Source organism: Monodelphis domestica, chromosome 1 (genome assembly GCF_027887165.1).
Source record: "Monodelphis domestica isolate mMonDom1 chromosome 1, mMonDom1.pri, whole genome shotgun sequence".
NCBI classification, from domain to species: domain Eukaryota; kingdom Metazoa; phylum Chordata; class Mammalia; order Didelphimorphia; family Didelphidae; genus Monodelphis; species Monodelphis domestica.
The window spans coordinates 593,943,745-593,966,009 of record NC_077227.1 but is presented as its reverse complement, the minus strand read 5'-3'; the positions used below and the strand labels follow the sequence as shown (position 1 = coordinate 593,966,009).

The following is a 22,265-nucleotide window of genomic DNA, read 5'->3' as shown; positions in this document are numbered from 1 at the left end:
CACACACACACACACACACACACACACACACACGGGCCAGGACGACGGGGACACTTGGAGGAAGGCAAGATCCTCTCTAAGGAAATGGACCCGGGCCAGTCCCGGAGGCCAGAGGAGGGTGGAGGCCCAGCCCTGACGGGAGCGGGTGGTCCCTGTGTTCCATTTGGGTCTTGTTGTCTTTCCGTTGTTCCCGCTGCTTCTGGCTCTGATCCCAAGAACCTACACCCAGGCCCTCCTCAGCCCTTCTTGCCTCCCTCTGGACCTGTCCCACCGTGGCCATTTCTCATGAGCCTCCCCGATATCTCCCCCCTCCCCCCTTTCTGTGTAGTCCTCTGTTCCCAGGGGAAGTTTGGGGACAGGAAAGGCTCCCACACACGCCATAGACGTTGGGGTAATGGGATGCTGGACTCCGGGCAGTACACCCCCTGCCCCATTCCCCGAATCTGGGCAGGTACCATTTAAAGAACTTTTGGGCCGGGAAAGGGCGAAAAGAGGAGTTGTTTGTAAGCTGAGCTCAGGCGGGGGCCTTGAGCATCCCAGGGGAACATGTTCCATAGACACTAAGCCCCAGTTGGCCTGCCTCACCCTGTCCTCTGCACCTTAGAAACAGCTCTTAATCCCAAGGGGGCCAGAGGAAGGAGGCCACTTCTAAACCCTGTACCCTCTTCCATGTTCCCTCTGTTCCAAAGGACAAAGGCCTATACTTTAATTTACTATTTTATTATTATTTTTAAAAGTTTCATGGGATGACACACACAGTACAGTGCAAAGTTGTGAATTGGGCCATTAGTAGACTTGGTTCTATTCCTGGCTATGCCTTTTTTTTTTTTTAATCTATAAAACAGGGTTTGGGGCTGGTGCAGGCTCCCCTTCCTCTGAAGCCAAATGCAGTTCTTGCTCTGCTGGTCCAGCGTAAGGTCAGGAGCAAGGCTTTAGGACTCTGGAAGAGGGCATCCCAGCACAAAGGACTCTGGGAAACTCCCTCCAGCCCGGAGATCGGCAACAGCAGGGATAGCTGGGAGCCCCATCTGGGGAGGTTCCTTTCTCCTTTTCAGGTCAAGGCACAGGGATAGGGTAGGACTTCTCAGTGGCCCTTTGTTGTTCTGATGTAAGACATCTTAGGAAGGCAAGGGGATGAAGGAAAGGGCTCAGGCCCAAAGAACGTGAATGTTGCTGCTTTCCTCATTTTGACTTAGTGAGAAATCTCTTTAGGGTTTGCACATCTCCTTTGTAAGGGTGGCAGTGAAGAGTTGGAAGACGGAGTGAGCCGGTGTGGCATGTGAAAGGCTTGCTGGGAAGAAGAAGAAATGGTCTTCTAAGAACTGGGCCTTACCCCTTCCTTAGGCACGATCCACCCTGATGGCTGACCTTTTTATGACAGGGCCTGATCAGCTCTTTCCACCCTTAACATTATCCCCGCCGTGGGCCCAGGCAGGGACCCGTTGCTTGTCTCTCTCGTTCTCTGGGTGGAAGGGCTGGAGATGCCGATATCCTGGCTATGCGTGTGTCCTCTTGACAGCAGCAAAGTCCTCTTATTCTCCAAGGCTCTGGCCTTGACTCTAAGATAAATATTTAAACCAGAGGTTGCAGCTGAGCTGACTAATGTCCTGGCTTCCTGTTTGTCATGAGGGAAGGTCAAGGGACTGAGGATGGCTTACCAGTTTCATTCATCACTAGGGGAATAGGCACAGATTGGTGGTGCTGGGGGAAAGGCAGGTAGATTGGAGAAGAGGGGCTAAATGGGCCCAGGCTGAGACCAGACCCTCTTTTTCCTCCTTTAAAAAACAAAAACAAAACCCTCAATACTGTCTATCTCTCTGTTCCAAGGCAGAAGAGTGGTGGAGTGAAGGGACTTGTTCGGGGTCACATCTCTAGGCCTGGCTCTCGATTCCCTGAGCCCTCCTTTTCTGCCTTCATGACTCCTCCGTAAACTAAATTTGAGCTGCCCGTCCAAGGCCCTAAGCTCCATTTGGGGCATATTAAATGCCAGAGAGCAGGCAAAAGCAAAGCATGCTATGCAATACCCATTCCACCCCAGAGAGAGGTCAAAAGCAGGGGCATGAGGGAGATATTCAAAGCTTCCTAGGCTGGAACAGGAGAAACCTCCAGATTTTGGTCTTTTCGGAGAGGGAACCTCAGGCCTCCAGCTTCTCAGCTCCTCCCTGTGGTCTCAGCCCTGCTTGTTCTGGGTCAGTTCATCAGGTGTTGTCTCTCCCCTCCCCTCCAGCGTAGGGATAGGAGGGGAAGATGGCCCATTCCTGGTCAGGGAGCTGCCCCATCTCCCCTGCCCTCTCTTTCGTGATACCAGGATAAGAACAAACACTTTGTTCTCCTTTTCCCAGCTACCTGATGCCCCAGTCACAGGTGCGCTTTGCTTCCAGCCCTTGAAATCTATCCCACCCTGCCACCCCTTTTGCTGTCTTTTCTGACATTTTCTGTTATATAACAAGCATAAACAGAAATCTATCCACCCCCCTCACTGACTAGAATAGCCGACATCCGTAGAGCACTTGCAGGTTTGCACATCACTCCATTATTTCCCAGAAGCCCCAGGATGTTGTGGGGGAGGAGGTTCCCCCCTGTCTAGAAGTGCCTGAGGAGTGCACGACTTGAACCCGTTTCCTGGCTCTGAGGAAGCCTCTTTCTTGGTAGGGGCTTCAGGGCTTCTTATTCTTACAGAGGCTCAGGGGCGAGATCCAAAGCCACGCATTCCTGACTTCAAGTTCAGAAGGCTTGCTACTAAACCACATAGCCTCGCTGGTGACCAGGGACAGGGAGCCAAGAGATTGCCATGGGAATGAATCTGTGGCCACCGCAGGGGACGTGGTTCATTTGGGAAGGGAGTAGAGGTATGTGGCTGCACGTACAGGAATAACAGGTCATTCTGAAAACTGATCTTGGTCACCACGGGAGGGAAGGAAAGAGGACAGATTAGGTGGACTTTCGTCACAACATGAGGGATGGGACAAGTAGGAGACGGATGGAACTTACAACTTTTTTTTTTCTTGGAATGGAAAAGTGTGAGAGGGAACCTCAAGAACTCAAATCTGCATTTATTTTTTGGAGGAAGAAGAATCTTTTTCTTCTTGCTACAAGCTGAGAGGAAGAAAATTATTCTAGAATCCACTCAAAACTTGAAAAGGAGCTTATGCCTTTTTTAAAATATTTGAAAAAAGGGTATTTTGCTCTTCATCTCTATAGACATCCTACCTACCTTCTATCTTTCTTTCTAGGACTAAACATTCCCTTTTTTTTGTGTGGTTTAAATTGCTCAGAAGGTCAAGACCACCATGATACAATGGACAGCAAGAGAAATCAGATCACACAGGATACACCAGCGCCAATGATTCCTTCCCACTTTTTGTTTTCTGGGCTCTGATCCCTCTTTTCACCCCAGTTTAAGTTTGTTACTTGCTAAATCCCACCGATGGGCCACCTCTGGTCCAGCTGCCAGTGGGAACAGAAACAAAGGAGGGCAACTGACCCATTTTAAGATCTTGAAAAGCCCTCCAAGGTCTGTGATGGTTGGAAATTTTAAATCATAGCGCCTAGATCTAAGGGGCCTAAATTCCCTGCTTGTCTAGCTCTAGGCACCAATCCAAGCGACCATTTATTAAGTGCTTATATGTGCAAGACTCTGGATTGAGACATAGGAAGCAAAGACAAATTATAAACTCCCTGCTGCCTTCAAGCTTCCAGTCTGTGTGAAGAGCCTGAGAAGAGACATACAGCAACATACACATATAACAGAACACAGGGATAAGGGCAGGAGAAAGATGCAGTGTGCCAGAAAATTTGAAAAGAGAACATTTCCAATGGTGGGGGTGGGAGTCAGGGAAGGCTTGGTGGAACAAGCGGCTAATCTTTGAAGGGAGACCACAAAGGAGGATTACCGCCCTAGAAGTGGAAGACAACAGGATGAGATCAGAAAACAACCAGGAAGCAGCTGAGCATGGAACATAGGGTGGTGGCCATGTATCCATTTCCCAGGCAATCTCTCCGCTGATCTGCCTCTAGGGAGGCAATGCTGGCTTAAAGGAATAATGCAAAATAATTCTGGAAAGGTAGGGTAGAGCCATATCTATGAATAGCCTCCAGGGGCAACTTTTATTTTAAAAGTTACAGAAAGCCCCTGGAGGTTCTCAAGAAGGGGAATGTCACAGTGAGATTTCTGTCTCAGGAAAACTACTGGAGATGGGGAAAGACTGGAGGCCAGCAACTAGTTAGGAAGTCAAGCCAATAGTCCAGGCAGGGCCAGAGAAGGGAACAATAGAGGCATGCAAAATTGTGGAAGTAGAATCAAGTCTACTTGGCAACTGATTAGGATAAATTCTTAATTCTTAAATAATTTCAAAATGACAGATTTTGGACCTGGGTGAGTGGATGAGTACCATCAACAGAAAGCAGGGAAATTGGGAGGAGGGCGCGTGTCCATTTTGGACCTCCCAAGTTCAAGCTGACAAGAGTGGAGCCAGCAAGAACTCAAGATCATGGGTCTGGAACTCAACAGAGACTCTGGAGTTGGGCATGTAAAGTTGGGAGTCATTTGCACAGAAATGATAACTGAACCTATGGTAGCAAATGAAAATCAGAGGGACCAAGGACAGTCTAGAAGCCCACTCCCACTTGGTGATGGAAGCACTTGGGTAGAACCAGGAGGAAGTGAATGCTCATTGACACCCTGGAAGAGCTGGAAGTAGATCCATTCCTATGCAGGGAGGGGTAGTCATCATCCCTCCACATTCATGAGCAGGCCATGACACCTTTCTGCCATTTTGTTAGAAAGGTTACCTACATTAATAAAAATCATGGATTTTCATATCAGTATTAGGAGGACAAATGGGGCCTTTGGTGACAATTGGAGATGAAAAACCATCCAAAGCATCTCAGTCACAGAGAGGACAGATTGACTTGGCAAATTAAAAAGTTAAATCTGCAGGGAAGTTAGGTGCTCTGTGGATAGAGCCAGTCCCAGAGACAGGAAGTCCTGGATTCAAATTTGTGGCCTTAGACACTTCCTACCTGTATGACCCTGGGCAAGTCACTTAATCCCCATTGCTTAGCTCTTCTGCTTTGGAAATCCTTTAGGGTGGATTTTAAGGCAAAACATCCAACATCCCTTCCCAAACTTTTCTCATACCATTCCTTCTTCACAGCTCTACAATCCTGCCAAACGATATTCCTCATTGTTTTCAGAAATAATTTTGCTTTCTTGAATCCACATTTGCTCATTCTTCCCCTTATTCTTCTTATCCTTCAATACTACTTTAAAGAGGCCATCCCTGTTCTACCTGTCAAATGGAAATCTAGAGATCCCCAGTTTATTTAGTTTGAGGGAGATTTGAGCTTCAGCTTTGGCACAGTAGGTAGCCGGTCAGTCTCAAGCTGAAGGTCTGATCCTCGGAAGGAGGGTGTGATATACTGGGAGAAGCTTCTGGAGACAAAAGAGCTACTTGACTTCTGATGGGGTCTATTGTCTGGTGAAGAGGGACCTTCCCTCAGGGGGAACCTCTCCCACAAGGTCAAAACCTGGGGTTTATGCCCTCAAACTAAATGAGCTGGGGATCTCTAGATTTCCATGCTGACATACCCAACTGGCAGCATTTTCCTCTCCCAGATCCAGAACCCACCACAGGTTTAATAAACCCTGGAGTGCATCTTTTCCACTACTTTGCAGTTCATTTTATTCTATTTTTTATTATGGCATGTGTGTGATCCCCTTCTCCTTCAATAGAATATAAGCTACGAGGGCAGGGAGCATGGATTATTCTTATGAGCATAGACCCAGGGCTGGGAGGAACCTTAGAGGTGATCTAGTCTACCCTTGAACAGATGAGAAAACTGTGGCTCCAAATGATTGCGACTGGCCCAAGGTCACACTCTGATGCAGGCCAGGATGAAAACCCCGAACTCTTCCCACTTCCCACCATGGCTTCTCCTAGCTCTGACCACACGTGCTTTCTCTCTGTGGGTCTTGTCTGGGGGCTCAGTGAGCAGGGATGAAGGGGAAGAGGCCCTCTGTGGGTCACTGACGCGATACAGTGTCCTGGCCCCCCAGAAGGAATCAATCTTGGCTTCTTACCTCCTGAGACGCCAATGAAACTCCTCTTCGACCATCAGTGCACCTAACCTAATTTATGACTAAGTTCCTGATGCCCTATAACCAGAATTACGCGACCTCCGGGCTTGCTCAGCAAGGAAGCTGAGGTGTCTGGAAGAAACAGCCCAGGTCCTCCGAAGCAGCAGCCAAGAAGGGTTTGATTCAGTATTAAAGGGAAGGACGAGATGGGATGTTCATTTGTGGTTTCTGCCTTTATAATTAAACGTCTTTACTAGTTTATAACAACAGGTAAAGGAGGAATCCAGGCCAGTAAGATTATTATTTTGTATTAGAAGCAGCTGGGTGGTAGTACCGACGATAAGAGCACTGAGCCTGGAGTCAGGAGGACCCAAGCTCAAATTCAGCCTCAGACCCTTACTTTGTGAACCTGGGTCAGTCAGTCATCCTCTTCTGGCCTCAGTTTCTTTACCAGGAAAATGGAGTAATAATAGCACCCAATTCCCAGGGTTGTTTTGAGGATCAAATGAGAAAATAATGGTAGAGCGCAGCACAGTGCCTGGCAGGCACACAGTAAGTGCTATATAAATGCTGCTTTTATTACATTAGGGCTTTAGTACAGTAACATAGGTCAGGGTGCCTCAAACCAGTCACCAATAATGAGGTTAAGTTGGATTAAATCAAGCTGTCCCTCCTTACAAATACGGTGCAAATGTCTGAAGCCCCCATCCAGCCTTTGCAGACACTTCAAGCAGCAGTCTATGTGGAAGGCCTGGAGACCCTGACAGCTTCCCTGTTTGCTGCTGCTCCTCCCCAGGAATGGAAGCAGATGCTGGGAGAACCTTTGACGCCAATCCATGCCGGATAATTTAGTGGGGAAGATCACGGCTATGCTGCCAGAGAGAATTCGGAACTGCTGCACACACTGGGGTCTCCAGCAGTATCAAGAGCTCATCATGCCAAGAAGGAAGCTGCTCAGAAGGTGGCCGTGGTTCTGCGACCTCTTACACCAGAAAAACTGGATACTCTGAAGCTTCACAGCCGCTTCATAGATGTTCACTGAATATGGGGCGTCTTCTTCACTATACTACAGATTGAATAATGGATGGCACAAGAAGCTGCTGCCATTCTGTATGTTTTTTTTCTTAGGGATTTGAAAGTTCAATTCTTTTAAAATCTAAAACGTTTTTCAGTGGCCAAAATTCATAGGTTTCTTGTGTGTGATCTGGGCCTGCTGACCTTAATATTTTCTAAAAAAGCTCTTCTGACAATATTTTTGTTTTGGTTTTATTGGGAGTTGGTTGTATTTGAAGTATCCAATTTACAGAGTCTGGAAAAGTACTTCCCAGTAAAGAAGTAAAACTTTCCAAAAAAATGTCAAGTACTTGGTACTCCTGGAGTGCCCTTTAATATCCTGTAATCCGCAATGCCACCCTTCATATGGCACCCACTGTGAAAGCCCCTCTTCAATACCCCCCACTTTCTGCTTTTCTTTAGTCAGGGGAGATCATACTTGATACAAGGACAGCCCTAGTTCTCCTTTCTGAGGAAGTTCGAAAGCTGGTTCTGGCCACGTCTTCAGAGCCGTTACCATAGATCTCCTCTCTGGTTCCTTTCCGTGTAGTTCCGGGGCTCATCAGTAGCATATCTGAAATCTGGTGACCTTACGTATCCACTCCCAAGATCTCACACAATCAGCCTTGCTAGAATCACCAAACAGATTCCTTTACAATGGTGGCCTCTGCTGGTGAAGGCGTGGAAGAGAACCCAGATGGCTAATATGAGTAGGGAGGGCTGAACTGTTTCAGGTCAGAGGAAGAGGACACTGTGAGAGCCAGAGCAATTTACCAATAGCCAGGTGAAGCAAAATGGGATTTGAACAATGCTGGAAAATGCAAAGCCACAGAGCATTTCTGATCCAGGAGACTTGTTAGTCTCTGTGCCCAGTAGAAGGGAATTCCTTGGCAGTGCCACTGGATCAGTTTTATAGACTTCAAAGTTTGGGCTTTCTTTCAATTTCCTGAATGATAAATTGGGTAATAAGCCAAACATCAATTCCTGCCCCATGGAATAAAAAAATAAAGACACCAGAAACCAATGAAGTTGTTTAATCTTAAGGATGGGAATTTTTTTTTTGGTCTTTTCCCTCCCCTTTATGATGACTTCCCATTTATAATAAAACAGTTCTAACAAATTCATTCCTTGTTCACAAAAAAGAAAGTGAAATATTTCTGCCAATAAATAACATTTTCCCACTATTTTCATTAACATAATAAAAAGCAGGAAAAAGGAGGCAATCTCCAGGCAACAGGCATGTAATTCATCATCCAGGAGAACCTAAAAAAAAAAACATACTCTTACCACTACCTAATCTCACGCATTCTAACCAACTCTTTCAGGCAGGTAAGTTCAGAGTCCTCTTGGGATGGAGCTGGTTAAAAGTCTGTTAGAAAGAAATCCCTGCAGATCATTGTGTGTGGAGAAAGAATGACAAAGGTGTTCAGGATGGCATCATTGTAAAGGCGTTAGATAAAAATGTACCTTTGTTTCCCAAGCTCCATTGCAAGCTCCCTTCTTATTACATGTACTTTGCTATAACATGCAAAAAGATAAATTTGGGGAATCCTGAGAAGGACCAAGGGGGAAGAGGACAGACTTCAAACTGGTTTTATTGGCAATGGCAAAGTTATATGTAGATATCAATCAATTAGTCAAGCCAACGAGACTATCATGACAGCCTGAAGGAGAAAACCCCAGAACCCCGTCACCAGTTTGACTGAAAATGCTTTGTCCAGGCTATGGTGTGACATCAAGCCTTGGGCTTGTCCCATCCTCTATGAGGAAACATCCAGTGGGTGCAAAGCACTAACCAATTAACTTTTGCAACTGGGTGTGAGAAGACAGCCAGTTTTTATTTTCCTTAAACAGGCTATATCCGTATTCTCTTTTGCTGGCTAGATATAAGTTGGTCACAATTCTCAAAAAATGATTTAGGTTAGTTGCTTTTTATACATATTGTCAATGGCACAATGGCCTATAGTCAGCAAAGTTCTCTTCTATTACCTAATAATGAGCAATTCTCTGCTCAGCCCATTCCCTTCTTTCCTTGGTCTCTTCTGAGGGAGTTTATAGAGAGTAATAACAAAGGGACTCACAGCAGAATGTTAGAGGATATTTTTCTCTAGGTTGCTATGGAAAAGTCCCTCTCTCCTTATTTCTGGAAATCTTTTTTAAAGAGAAAAATAGCTGGTACAAAGTCAATGAGATAGTTGTCTTTCATGGGCTGTTGTCTACTCTACAGACGTATCTATATTCCCTTTTACAGCAGAAACTAGATCTGAGGTGTACCTGACTCTCAGATAAGGCGGGGCCTCATGCTTACTACTCTAGGGCCAAGTTTATCCCTCCCTCTGAAACTCTAATTTGGGTGGGCAAAGAACGCTCTGAAAGAGAAGGAATTAGATGTTAGTGTTCCCGTAGCAACTACAACCAGTGTTGGAAATACCAGGATATTATCTCAACAGGCCTATTGGTTATAATGAATAAATGTCCATCACAGAGAAGAGAGGGAAACACCTGATAATCCACACACAGGAAATCTATGACTCAGTCAAGCCATCCAGTTCTAGGCAGCATATTAGGTCGGTATCAGCATTCAAATGATGTCTTCTTCATGAAAGCCCTTCCTTCCCAAACAGACTGATGACTAGTGTCCACTGAAGTCCTACCTACCAGTTTGCCCCTGTTAACAGTGGTGGTTAGTACTTAAAAGCCTAAACAGTAGCACTTGGAAATCTTGGCTAGAAATTGCAATTTTACATATAATAGAGGGGAAAGATTTCAAAAATACTATACCCTGAGAGGTAGCAAAGGCTGATAGAGAAAAATCACTCCATGCATATATACTTGCCTCGAAACTAAGTGAAATTTATGGGGGGGGGGGTTTGGGCAACCTCTGTGAGATTCATTAGTCTTCTGAGCTACAGTAGCTTTAATCTTAGTGTTTCTAAACTCACTGAGAAAGGAGAAAGATGGGAAGGGCACTTCAAAAGTGAACTGGTCCCAAAGTTACCCTGTTATTTGAAAAGTTTCCTTCTTAGGGGTATATATTGCTACATTTGCAAAACAAATACTTTTCTTTTCTGTTTTGAAAAATGCTAGGGATTCACTATAAGCCTGTCTAAGATAGAGATGCATAATGACATTATGTCTTAATGGCTCATGATTAGAACAGACCAAATACGTGTGATATAAATACATGGGAGTTATGAAAGATACTGCTATCCACTTTTGAAGTCGCAGATCCATAAATACCTGATATCCTTTCCCTCTCTTTTAAAAGAAACCTTCTAGTTATCATTCAGTTAATACCAACTGCCTCAGGAACCACCACCCTTTGTGGTCATCTAGGAGAAGAGGAACTGTCACCTTTTTTACAATGTCAGAAAAAATTAGGCTGTTCTCGTCCTGGCATACAACTTTATTTAAAAAAAAAAAAGATTCCTCCCTCTTCCCTTATTACCAAGCATCAAAAATGGGATGTTTAAAAAAAGGTGATCAGTTATTTTTCCCTCAAAAAGAATGTTTCAAACTTTATCTTTCATAGGCTGTGAATATAACCAAAAGGTAAATTTGACCCATATGATATTTCACTTTTAAAAGCACATAATTCAGAAAAAAGAAAGGTGACCTTGCCTGGCTATAGAGGTGAAGCTAAAAGCATTTCTTCTAGAATAGAAGTTATAGAGAAGTCCATCTACTTCTTCCAAAGCCTGCTGGGAAGCATTATTGGTACAGCCACAAAAGAGGAGAGATGGAGCCATGCTTTCTGGATTGTTTGTTTTGATGCTAACTAAAAGCTGATAGTATGAGAAAATCAAAGCAGAACATCATTTGGTTGGTTTAGGAGCAATTGTTTAGATGGAAATTTTAAGTGTTAAAAATGGACTACCCTGAGTGAAATCTGTAGTGAAGAGAAAACTCTAGTCACTAAAAGTTTCCCCTAGTTATTTATTGGTCTGTTATGATTAAAGGTTAAATTATATATATTGGTAAATGAAAAGTGTTCTGGTCTCTTCAATTAAGACATACTATAATTTCCAAAAGAGCTGAAGAACTCACTCAGATCTTTTTCTCATGTGTTTGTGTGCTGTGGAACAGTAAGTGGATCAGAGATCTAAGTGGAGAACAGTAATACAAAGTAGAAATCTATACCACAAAGGAGACCACTCCTTTTGCTATGCCCTATCAATGAAAGTTGGCAACAGAATAACTCCCAATTCATGGTACCCTCTTCAAAAAAGGCAGGTGCATATTTGTAGTTAACTCAATGACTTAAGGCCCCCACACTGGTGTGCTTTTTTGGTTGTGGGTGTGTTTTTGTGTGTATGTGTGTGAGTTTCTTATGGTTATGATCCTAACAAACTAGAGAAGAAGGGTGAATGATTTTCATTTTCAAATCCATGTAATCTCTTATATTTTCCAACTTTATTGGTCGAACTTTCCCAAAGACAGTGATCCTTTCCAATACTGTGAGAAAAGGTATGAGGATTGTCTAGCTGATCAATTTACTCAAAGAATATAAAAAAGATATTGCTTTCAAGTGTCCTCCCCAATTCCTTTAACAAAATTCTAAATCAGAAATAAGAGTCCCTTTATCTCCTTTTTCATACTACTCCTATCATCTTCCCACGGACAAAGGCAGACACATGCCACGGCATTTAAATGGTTAAATACACCCTGATGATCTTTGATTGTCATAAAGGAGGAAATTGCGTATAATCAGTACAGATATTAGGGGAAAACAGGGCTTAATGAAAGGAGTTTTTGTATATTCTCCTATCTTAGCCCTTGAAATCCTCAAAACTGCCAACATATTCTATATTATGTATAAGGTACTTGCAACAATGCTGAGGTGACAATGTCCCAATGTAGGAAACTAAGGGATTTCTGAAAATGTAATTTTTAAGCACTGATGAGAATGCATTCATTAGCAAAGCTGACAGCTATTAAAGCAAGACATCAGAGACCATTTGCTTAACCAAAAAAAGGAAACTTGAAGGACCTGAGAAAATGTGTTTACCAATTGATGGGGAACTCAAAAGTTATTCAAGTAAAGACAGACAGGAAAGGCTGTCTGCCTATGTTACTGGTTCTTGCTCTTGGGTTCCCTGAAAACTAGTGATGATCAGTCACATGGAGTTCAACTCATCAAGAGTTATGAAATAGAAAAATGGTCAGGTGGTTTATTCAGAGTGTGGTAAAAAAAACTCTCTCTGAACTTTGGTAAACCAAAGTTGTTTGTTAAAGTTTCTATTTCATAGGGGGATCCTGCAAACTTGGAGTCAATTTCTACTGCCCCATTTTTCATCAGAAATGTAGAAAATGTCAGAAATGAATAAAGATCCCTGGAAAGGGGATAGGGTAATGATGACAGAGCAAAAGGATAAAAAGGATCTTGGTTGCAAAAATGTTTTGAAGAGGTTATTTAGAAAACACTTAGAAATATTGTTTCTTTGTTGGAGGTGCAGTGCGGCACACTTGGAGCATAAAAATGGAAGCAGATGTCTAAAAGTATTCCATGACAGTTACATGAGTTTTTCTAGAAACTTCTCCCTCCCAAAAATCTTAAAGGGAAGTCTTAAACCAATCATGCCTACACTATAATTGACAAATTTAAGTAATCCTAAGAGTATTCTTTATTATGATGATTTGATTTTTTTTTTGCTCCACTGAATTACATTAAAAGGAACTGGAGTCCAGAAGAAAGTAGGCCATTATGGTAAATACATCCTTTGGACCTTAAGCTATCCCTAGGATTGGTGTTATCCACTTTTAAGTTATATTCCAATCAAGTTTGCCACAATCAGAGAAATAGGTTTCGCTTACCATAATCTATTAGACCTTATGAAGAATTGATGTCTATAGAAGCAGAAGCACTTAGACAAAAAGTAGTTGAACTTCCCTTTCAAAAAACAAGAGGACCAGTTGACTGGTTCAAGTCAGAAACTCAGAGTTGTTTCCAAAAGTCCTTGTGTGAAAAGGGTGGGGTAGTGGTGAACAGGTGCCTCTTTTACAGCACAACACTTCATGTCAATCAGACCAATTTCTAAAAATTTTTACAAAAGAAAAAAAAGATGGGACTTTTTATATTGAACATAAATTTAAAAAAGTTACAAAATGGTCACCTTTCTTACAGAATAAATGCAGACTGCATCAAGACTGTGCCTCCAGGTTTAAGTCTGTTTTTGTTTTCCAATAATAAATAAATAAAATTTGCTTTTAAGTCTTGGATCCATTAATGATGCCACAGCAGTTGCTTAGAGCCATTACTAAGCTTTCTTGGTCAAGCTCTTGGTCCCTGGTGATGACAATACTTGCCTCGGCCCAATGAGATATGATTTATCTCTCCGGGGGGGCATGCGCTCATTAATCCGGTCCAGGCCCCGAGCTTCTTCAAAGCTTCGGATCCTGTGTGGTGCTGGGAACCCTCGGAGGGCTAGAGAGAACAGGAAAGGCAATTTCAGTCTGCAACAATGTGGGGGCATTAGAAAACAGCTTCTCAACCACACAACACAGAACAACATATGAGGGGCTGCAGAGCACATGTCTTGGTCAGGAGGCAGGTTTTATTTGCCTTGTCAGAAGCATCCTTAAAAGCCCAAAAGTGTTTGAATTAATGAAAACAATTTTTCTAAAAACTTAAATTAATTGTTCAGTGGCAGTTAGATACTTGGTAAAAGGCTAATAATTTTTTTCCCCCTAATACTTTTGGGAAAAAATGCTTTTGACCAGAAATGTGCTTAGTGTTCTCAAAAATGGTAGGGCCAAATTAAACACAAGGTGGTTACTTTAAAACACAAACACCATACAAAGTTAAGAAAAGAGCTAATTTTGGGTCAGAAAGGTAGTATTTTATCTTGCACAACCAGAAGCTGAACACAATTTTGCCAACTTAAATGAGATGACCAAGAGCCCAAAAAAATGGCTTCTTTATATTTCTATTAGTTTAACTGTTATAGAAATTAGGCAGAAAACTGTATATGGTTTTATATATATATATATATATGAGCTACATTTCTAACTCAACCTCTTAGTCCCTTAACTATCAAAACAAATTATCATCTTAGTTTAACACATTTTTTACCATAAAACTTCCAAATTAAAGGATTTAAAAAAATCTATCCAGAATTATATACCTTGACTTAATACTTCCAACTCAATTCAGTTCATTTTTTTAAAATACAAAGATAGATTAGCTTGAATGTTGGGGAAATCTTATGAATCTATCAGACTGTATTTTTCTACTTTTTTTTAATCTCTGCTTTTAAAAAATTTTCCAGAAACCATTTGGTGGGTAAATAGTACCAAACAGATAGCCTCAGGATAATAGATGGGGCAATGAAGTAAACTATTTGAGATTTCACTTGCAGAAATAGCTACCCAGACACTCAAGTTTATGCAATTACACTAATATCGATACAGAGCCCAGGAAGGCTTCATTTCTTGTGAGGGTTATATTCAATTACTATAAATGCAGGCTAGCAAGGAAGACTCACTTTATGAGCCTTTCCAGAGAAGCCTCTACCCTCTTCCTCATTGTTCCAGTTCTGGTGATGCAATAGGGAGTGTATCTTAAATGTCAAATAAGGCTTTTTAAAATTAGAAGACAAATGATCACAACTCTCAGATGATTCTAACCATACCTTGCTGTTGTGCCTCTACTAGTTCCATTGTGGCTGTAAAACAGCAGGGACGGTGGCATGCAAAAATGAAGACAGAAAAAGAGTGAGTAAGCTGACAGCTTTGATGCCAGGATCGAAAGCCCAAGTTTCTCTCTTCTAACCCTCTATCCTTTTCTTCATCCTTTCTTTCATTCATACATCCTATCCCATCCTTTCTAGCAATAATAAAAGACCATTTGGAAGAGGAAATGAAAGGAGCGTTGAATGAGTAGGTGACCTGGACTTTGGATAGTTTTTGGATAATCTTCTTAATACTTTAAATTCCTTGGAAACCTTTACCACCAATATTTTTTATAATAATGCTACTGGGTCTGAAATACTGATTACAAGGAATAAAAAATAGGGCTACCACCCCATTTCCAAAACTCTAAGGAGAAGAAATGGAGAATTGTGCATTTATATCTTGATGTCTGTCAAGTAAATGTTTGCGATTATTTTGAAATAATCTGTAAGTGTCACAAATATCTCATGTATTAAGTTCAGCTAAAGTTAAATGAACCTTTGTGATTCAATTCAACGAATGGATAAAGGAAAATTGCTCTCTAAATGGAATACTGTTTTACCCAAGGACTGGGAAAGACTGTCCCAAGTCACTTATAGAAACTCTTAACTGTTCTTTTCCTCACTCAGACATGCTTGCCCTCAAATAAAAACCAGCATTTGGAAGAAAAGAAGAGAGCTACCAACAGAAGCTGTTCGCTCTGGCTATTCATTCAGGTGGTGACGTAAATTTGTGGTATGCTCTGGATTTGCAGCATATCAGAGGGTGACATTTCAAACCCACATGGTTTCTAATTGTTGTATAAGGGGGCTGACTAATTGCCAAGAAAGTCTTTTGCTCCCTCATCTTGATGGAAAAGGGGGATAATTTAAAATTCAGCATCAACAAACTTCTCTGCATAGCATCTGTGGAGGAAGTAACCATTGTGAACCACTAAAAGGTTGTCGGGATGAGCTAAGGGATACAACGTATGGGGAAAATTGTGCCTTACACACAGGTACAATCTTTAACAAAGCTTAGTTCTTAAATATAGTGATGTCATAGCTTCTCCAGTTCCTTAAAACTTAAAAATGTTTGTCCCTGTTGACAGTACAATAGTCACAACTTCCTATTTCTTTTAGGAAGTGGAAGTGGCATTATAGAAAGTGGTCTTTTCCCACACTGTCTGAATCCATGCAGGGTTGGCCTGATTAAAGAGGTGGGTAAATAATGCCATGCATTAAAATCATATAGGGTCCTATTAGTTCAAAGCTGCTGAGATAAGGGTATGAATAAAATGACAAGCTCTAGTGGGGATACCACAGCCTGCAAATGGAAATGTAATGCTTGAGCTGGCAGAGAAAAAAACTCTAGCTGGCCAATTGTAGAGAGAATTATAAAATCTTCAAATTTCCTAGTTCTTACTACAGTACTAGTCTCCTGTTCTACAGATCTTTTAAAAATGTCCTTAATACCCACATCAACTCAGGCAGTTGTTGCTTATCTAAAAAGCACTCTCTAGGAAGTGGGCATATTTGAGGCCACAAACAGATGGCAAAGAAACTAACAATGATAAGACCATAAAATGTTTTTGCCAATAAAATCTAGACTCAGAGATGGTCATGCTTTTTCACCCAGTAGAAAAGAAAATCTTATTTTGGGTGTACTGTCTAAAGGAGCCTGAATTTATTTGAAAACAAGACAAAAAATACTCAAGTAAAGCTTCATGAGCTAATAAATTCTCCATCTTTTTTTTCTGCAAGGCTACTAATAATTTCTTTATTTCTGCTTATATTTTTAATCACTAAGTTAATACTTTTGAACTCCCAATGTAAACAAAACCAAACTAAACCCTTACTGGAGATGCTATGCTGTAAAGGAAAGAGCACTGCATTTCTAGGCAGAAGACTTGATTTCAAATCCTAGTTCCTTAATTAAATGTATAAAATAACTTGGGTAAGTTTCTTCACCTCTTTGGGCTTCAGTTTGCATATCTGAAAAATGAGGGGGTTGACTAAGAAGATCTTTAAAGCCTACAAGTCTGTTCAATGAAAAATTATACAGTTGTTTAGAGAAAAAAAGCAATTTTATTGAGACTTTTCCAACAGACTTTGCAAATTAAATAAGCAGATTGAAGACATTCAAAATAGACTGACACATATCCAAGCTATATATGCCTTTATCAGATTTAAGGATGAAGAATTCAGTTCTATGTAAAAAAAATTTCAAATAGTTATGAAGGGGCCAATTCCTACTGGCACATTATATTGGGAATTCTGTGGTAATTGGAGGCAGGCAACATGAGCAAACTTTAAATGGAAAAATTTGAATAAAACTAAAGATGTGTAAAACATGCAGTGATGTGTATATCCTGGGTCCTCAATAGACATCTGGTAATATTAGTTGATGCCTCTCTCCATCTCTAATCTAAGATTTGTTTACTTCTACCAAGTCTCAACCTTTTTATTCCAAGACCTCACACAGCAACTCTCCTTAGAGGATACTTCCCCTAGACCTTTAGCATTGGCACTGTGGCAAAAGAAACGTTCTTGGCATCATAGAAGAGTCTGGCTGCCAGAAGATGAATAACTTCTTCAGTAGGACATGAGGAAAAGCACTATGGAACAGGTTTATAACTTCCAGGCTGAGAAAACCAGATACTTTTATTTTACATGGCAATGGTTGGGATTAGGACTCTGTCCTTCCAGGAAGAAACACTTACTTCTCCTATACTCACCTGTCTGAATAGTCTGTTTTCCTCCTGAAAGGACACCCAGAGGCAGAGTACCTGTAGGAGTCAGCCCTTTGAGAGTCAGCACACTTTCCCTCTCTTCTCTAGAAAGGAATAAAAACATCTGGTCAACTCTGGCAGTATTCTGTTCAGCATAGCAGAGAAAAAATTGAGAATAGCACTGAAGGAGTATTTCTTCCTCTCTTTCATTCCCTAAAAAGGAATGAAGGAAACAGTTTCTTCCCCTTCTTCATATCTTCTAGTACTATGTTAGGGTTAATTAAGCAATAGTAAGCCAATACTACACATACGTACACACACACATATTCTCATTCATTCTTTCTCTCTCTCTCTCCCATAAAAGCTATCTGAATATATGTGTCTGCTTTAACTTGATTTGTCATATGGGTTGGATCTTGTCTAATCTCTAGTTCAAAAAGGTCATTCTGAAAGGGATTTCTAAGATTCTTATTATAGACTTTTCTCCCAGAGCAGTACTGTTCTTTAATGATAACTGACTGAAAACCACAATTTCACACACAGGAAAAACAGTTCCACAAAATAGGAAACATGGATTCATAGTTTAGTGTGGTGTTATTTCAGGTATATCTTAGATAGAATTATATTTTTAAGGCCATTGAAGGAAATTGCCATGTTATAACTAAATCTCATTAAAAATGGAAACTACATTGTATAAATATATTGAAGTTATTTGTTATTTCAGAAAACATAAGATTTATAAAATATTTGTTAAGAAACTAGTAGAAAGGGACTATGCTAATAAATATGGCAAGTATATTTTACTACTTCCAAAGCAATTATACCAATGAGAGTAAATACTACTATAGCTTTCCATGGTAACCATGAATGAAATAAAAACTCTTTTTCAAAATGTAAAAAAGAAATTAAAATTGTCCAGCTCAATTTGTTTGGGTTTACTAGTCAAATTTGAACCCTTCTTTATACTACATGCTATATATAGTTGAGATCTTACCGAAGAACTGAAAACACTCGTGCCATCTTTCCAATAGCCCTAATTTTATTTTTGATGATCTCCTTACGAATTACTGTGTTTCCTGAGAACAGAAAGATTAACTGAGTTAAAAATTCTCCTGTTTTTTGTAGTTAACAGGTTGCTTAAAAAATAAAAAGGTCAATGTCAAGAATTCTGTCTTGATGAAAACAGATTTAAAATATTAAAATTAAAATTAAAGCTAGCTATTTGTTCACACAAAATCCTGGGGCATGCTAAGGAAATCAGAATCTGAAAAAGAAAGAATAAAATAACACAGGAAAGGATGAGATTTTTCTTAAAGGGGGAAGGAACACAAAAGAAAAGCTGGATGGGTCTCTCTCAGGTAAGATCCTTTCAGTGAAACTCAATAGGCAAAGGACACCACACAATAAAGAAAATGACACATGTTTACATACATATGCACACACCTAAAAATACACAGAGGCACTTGATGAAACAAAGTTCTCTTGTCTGATTGCTGATGGACATCTTGGGATATAGAATTGTGCCTGCCAATTGGCAAGTGGTCATTCAAGCAAGTTCTGCGTGTAATCACAATGCATTGCTATCCTGAACTCGGTGGGAGTGCCTTTATTTCTTTAATCCCCACTTACATGTGATTTAGTGAGATCTTTTACACTACAGACATCTGTACAGATGGAATTGTGGGAGAAAAGGAGAATGTGTGGAAGATATATTTTGAAGTAAAAAAAAGAGTGCAAGGATTTATAGTCTTCTGTCATCTGAAGTTCATGAAATAACACACGTATTACAAGCCAAACTTCATATCTAAGATGCACTTCAGGCATGCATCAGGTGACTGCATTCAGAATTCAGAAATAGAAATGTGATGCCATCCTTGCAACTTTCAAAGCATTTACATAAAAATAAAAGGAGATGATGAAGGATGGAGAGTATGTTCAATTGCTCAGTTATCAATTATTTTTTAAAAATCTAGGGGATAGCTGGGTAGCTCAGTGGATTGAGAGTCAGGCCCAGAGATGGGAGGTCCTGGGTTCCTCAGACACTTCCTAGCTGTGTGACCCAATACACAGTATTGGTTCTAAGACAGAAGGTAAGGGTTTAAAAAAAAATCTATTCAAATGGGCTCTAGTGGTATAGGCAGCATGTAAAAGGCTACTAGCACATTCTAATTGGGTACCTTTCTGATAGCTTGAAATGTAGTGATCTTCAGGGAGAAGAGACACCAAGAAACAAGAAATGAAGATAGAAATATGAGAAGAGAAATTTAAGTTTTCATGGGAGGAAGAAAAATAATGTCAGGAGGAAAGGGGATAAGGGAAGTGGGACAATAAGCTCACAAGACACATTTTCTTGTAATGAGGTAGGATAGAAAATTTCAGACTTCCTAGCTACATATACTTTGCAGTTGGCCTTTCTCTTTAAGACTCTCTAGTTTTAAGTAAACCAATATGAGATCCTCCAGTATGCTTTCTACCTCCACATATCATTAAAAAACATTACTAAATGAAATCCCAGAAGGATGTTATTTCTTGAATAATGCTGGCAATGGGGGTGGGGGTGAGAGCAGATCAGATTAACATTCATAAATTTAAAGTGTATGTAGTAGTGATAAGTAGCAACAAAGACTATAATTGGGACTTGTTGCAGAAGTCACGTATCTGAGAACTGGGGAAAGAGAAATAAGAGAGCTAAACTAAACATACACACCTGACTGGTTTTATAATGAAGTCTCATCTAGTTTGCTTAAATTAGTTGAAACATCAAACTATTAAGGCCAAAATAAAAATCCTGCTATTGGGCTGAACTAGTTAGCTCTGCACAATGTAAAGCCCACATCTGTGATCTCTCCCTAAGTCTAGCCCAGCATTTTCACAAATGTGTGCTTCTGAAAAGGGTACAGATAGTTTGATGGAATCCATCTTCACTACTGAAAAACAATTCAAAGCACTCAAGGTACACTTTCCTAACAAAACAATTTCTCATTTCTCTTTCTGTAGATATTACAAAATATTCATAAACTTCACCATGGTTTCAAAAGGATCTAAAGAGAATAGTAGTTCAATAAATCAAGTATTCAAATCTTCAGGGGTTGATATGTCAGAATCAGTTCATAAATAGTGGGCATAAACCTTAGTAACCTAGCTTTAAAACCAGAAACTTCCCCATCCTTGGCTCCTGTCAAAAGACAATCCAAGTTTACCTTCTGGAACTTCCTCATCTTCTGAAATCAATTCATCATCAGAGCATATGTTGAGAATGCTAACTAGCATTTCTGTGACTATGTACAGGGATAAAACAAAGGAAATTTAAAAACATTTTAAAATATTTTTTACTCTAAAAGCACATGTGTATGTATATATATATATATATATATATATATATATATATATATATATATATATATATATATATATATATATATATATATAAGGACATGGAACAGAATTATCTTTTTATTTAATAGATTTAACTGACATATTTTGGTTTTGTATACCCTAGATCCCATCCTGTATCCCTTTCTTCACCCTTCCCAAAGTGCCATCCCTTATAGAAACAAAGATTTTCTTTAAAGGAAAAAAAATATGAGTGAAATTGATCAAGATGTTAGATAAGATTTCACTTTAAATTGCAATTTTCCACACCTATGCACACCCTCCACTTTTGCAAAGGAGTGAGAAGAGGTGTTTTCTCATATCTTTTCAGGGGACAAGCTTGCTGTTTATGGTTCTAACAGTTATTTCTAACCACTTTAACCTAATATGGAGGATATACTTAAAATTAAGTATCTCATGCAGAAGCTCAGAATTATGAAAGCCAAATGTCTAATTTGTACCATTAAAGAACACTCAAAGAACCTACCAATTAGTAAATAATTTGCTAGATAACTTTTCAGAACACCTTCTACTTATGTACACATGGAAAAAAATTTCATTTCACAACCAATTTGCCAAAAAGCCCAAGTTTGTGTAGCTATAGCAAAAGCAACAACACAATTTTGAAAGCAAATAATTATATTTATTGTTATAGTTATATCTTCCAGTTTATAGAGATATTTCATCACAATAACCATGCAAAGAATTATGCTCTATAAAACTTAATGTGCTTCATAAATGTTAGTAATTACAACTATTATTTTCCTCACTTTGCAAATGAGGAAAGTGAAGTTAAGGGGAACTGATTTTTGCAAGGCCATATGGCTTGTGAGGCACAGAGAAAATCTGAACCTCAGTATACTGACTCCCAAGTTCGGTTCAGGCATGTATGGACTTGTATTACTTTTAAGCTCTAGGTCAAATTCTTTAAAAAGCTATTTTAAATAAACCAAACAATCCATTATAAGTAAGACTAAGACTCAACTAAAACACCCTAAATGTTGCCAGAACATACAGTAAATAAACCAAAAAAACCTAATTTCCGGTATTGAGTTATTTGTCCATTTCTACATGAGCCAAGGGTTATGAAGACATATCATTTATGCATTAATCAATCATGTAGGCACAGGGAGGTCTGGATGACTTGTTTCTCTTACCTTTCTCCCCAACAAAGGGCAAAGACCATGAGAAAACATCCATAAAGTTTGGAAGCCAATAGGGGTGCGGAGAGCAGTTAAACTGTCGGATGTTCATGATATTGTTTTCATATTTCAGTACAGCGGCTGAAAGAGAAGAAATCAAGACAATCTGGGTACATCAGGGCAACTCTCTCTCATTATGTACTTTTAAACACCTACATTTCTATAATTCAGACCATTT

The 22,265-nt window shown here is 40.1% G+C and overlaps 1 protein-coding gene across 1 annotated transcript in view; it reads right to left on the bottom strand.

Annotated features, from left to right (window-relative positions):
- Nucleotides 1-8,150: 8,150 nt before the first annotated feature.
- The window catches only part of PPP3CC (protein phosphatase 3 catalytic subunit gamma), an 87,847-nt gene continuing 73,732 nt past the window's right edge, over nucleotides 8,151-22,265 (bottom strand). The window contains exons 9-15 of the mRNA XM_007476477.3: nucleotides 22,043-22,168; nucleotides 20,714-20,791; nucleotides 18,508-18,589; nucleotides 17,520-17,617; nucleotides 14,764-14,796; nucleotides 13,439-13,556; nucleotides 8,151-8,395 (exon numbers count right to left, since the gene is read on the bottom strand). Of these exons, the coding sequence (XP_007476539.1) occupies nucleotides 8,323-8,395; nucleotides 13,439-13,556; nucleotides 14,764-14,796; nucleotides 17,520-17,617; nucleotides 18,508-18,589; nucleotides 20,714-20,791; nucleotides 22,043-22,168 (608 nt within the window). The 3' untranslated portion in view covers nucleotides 8,151-8,322. The remainder of the gene's footprint in view (nucleotides 8,396-13,438; nucleotides 13,557-14,763; nucleotides 14,797-17,519; nucleotides 17,618-18,507; nucleotides 18,590-20,713; nucleotides 20,792-22,042; nucleotides 22,169-22,265) is intronic.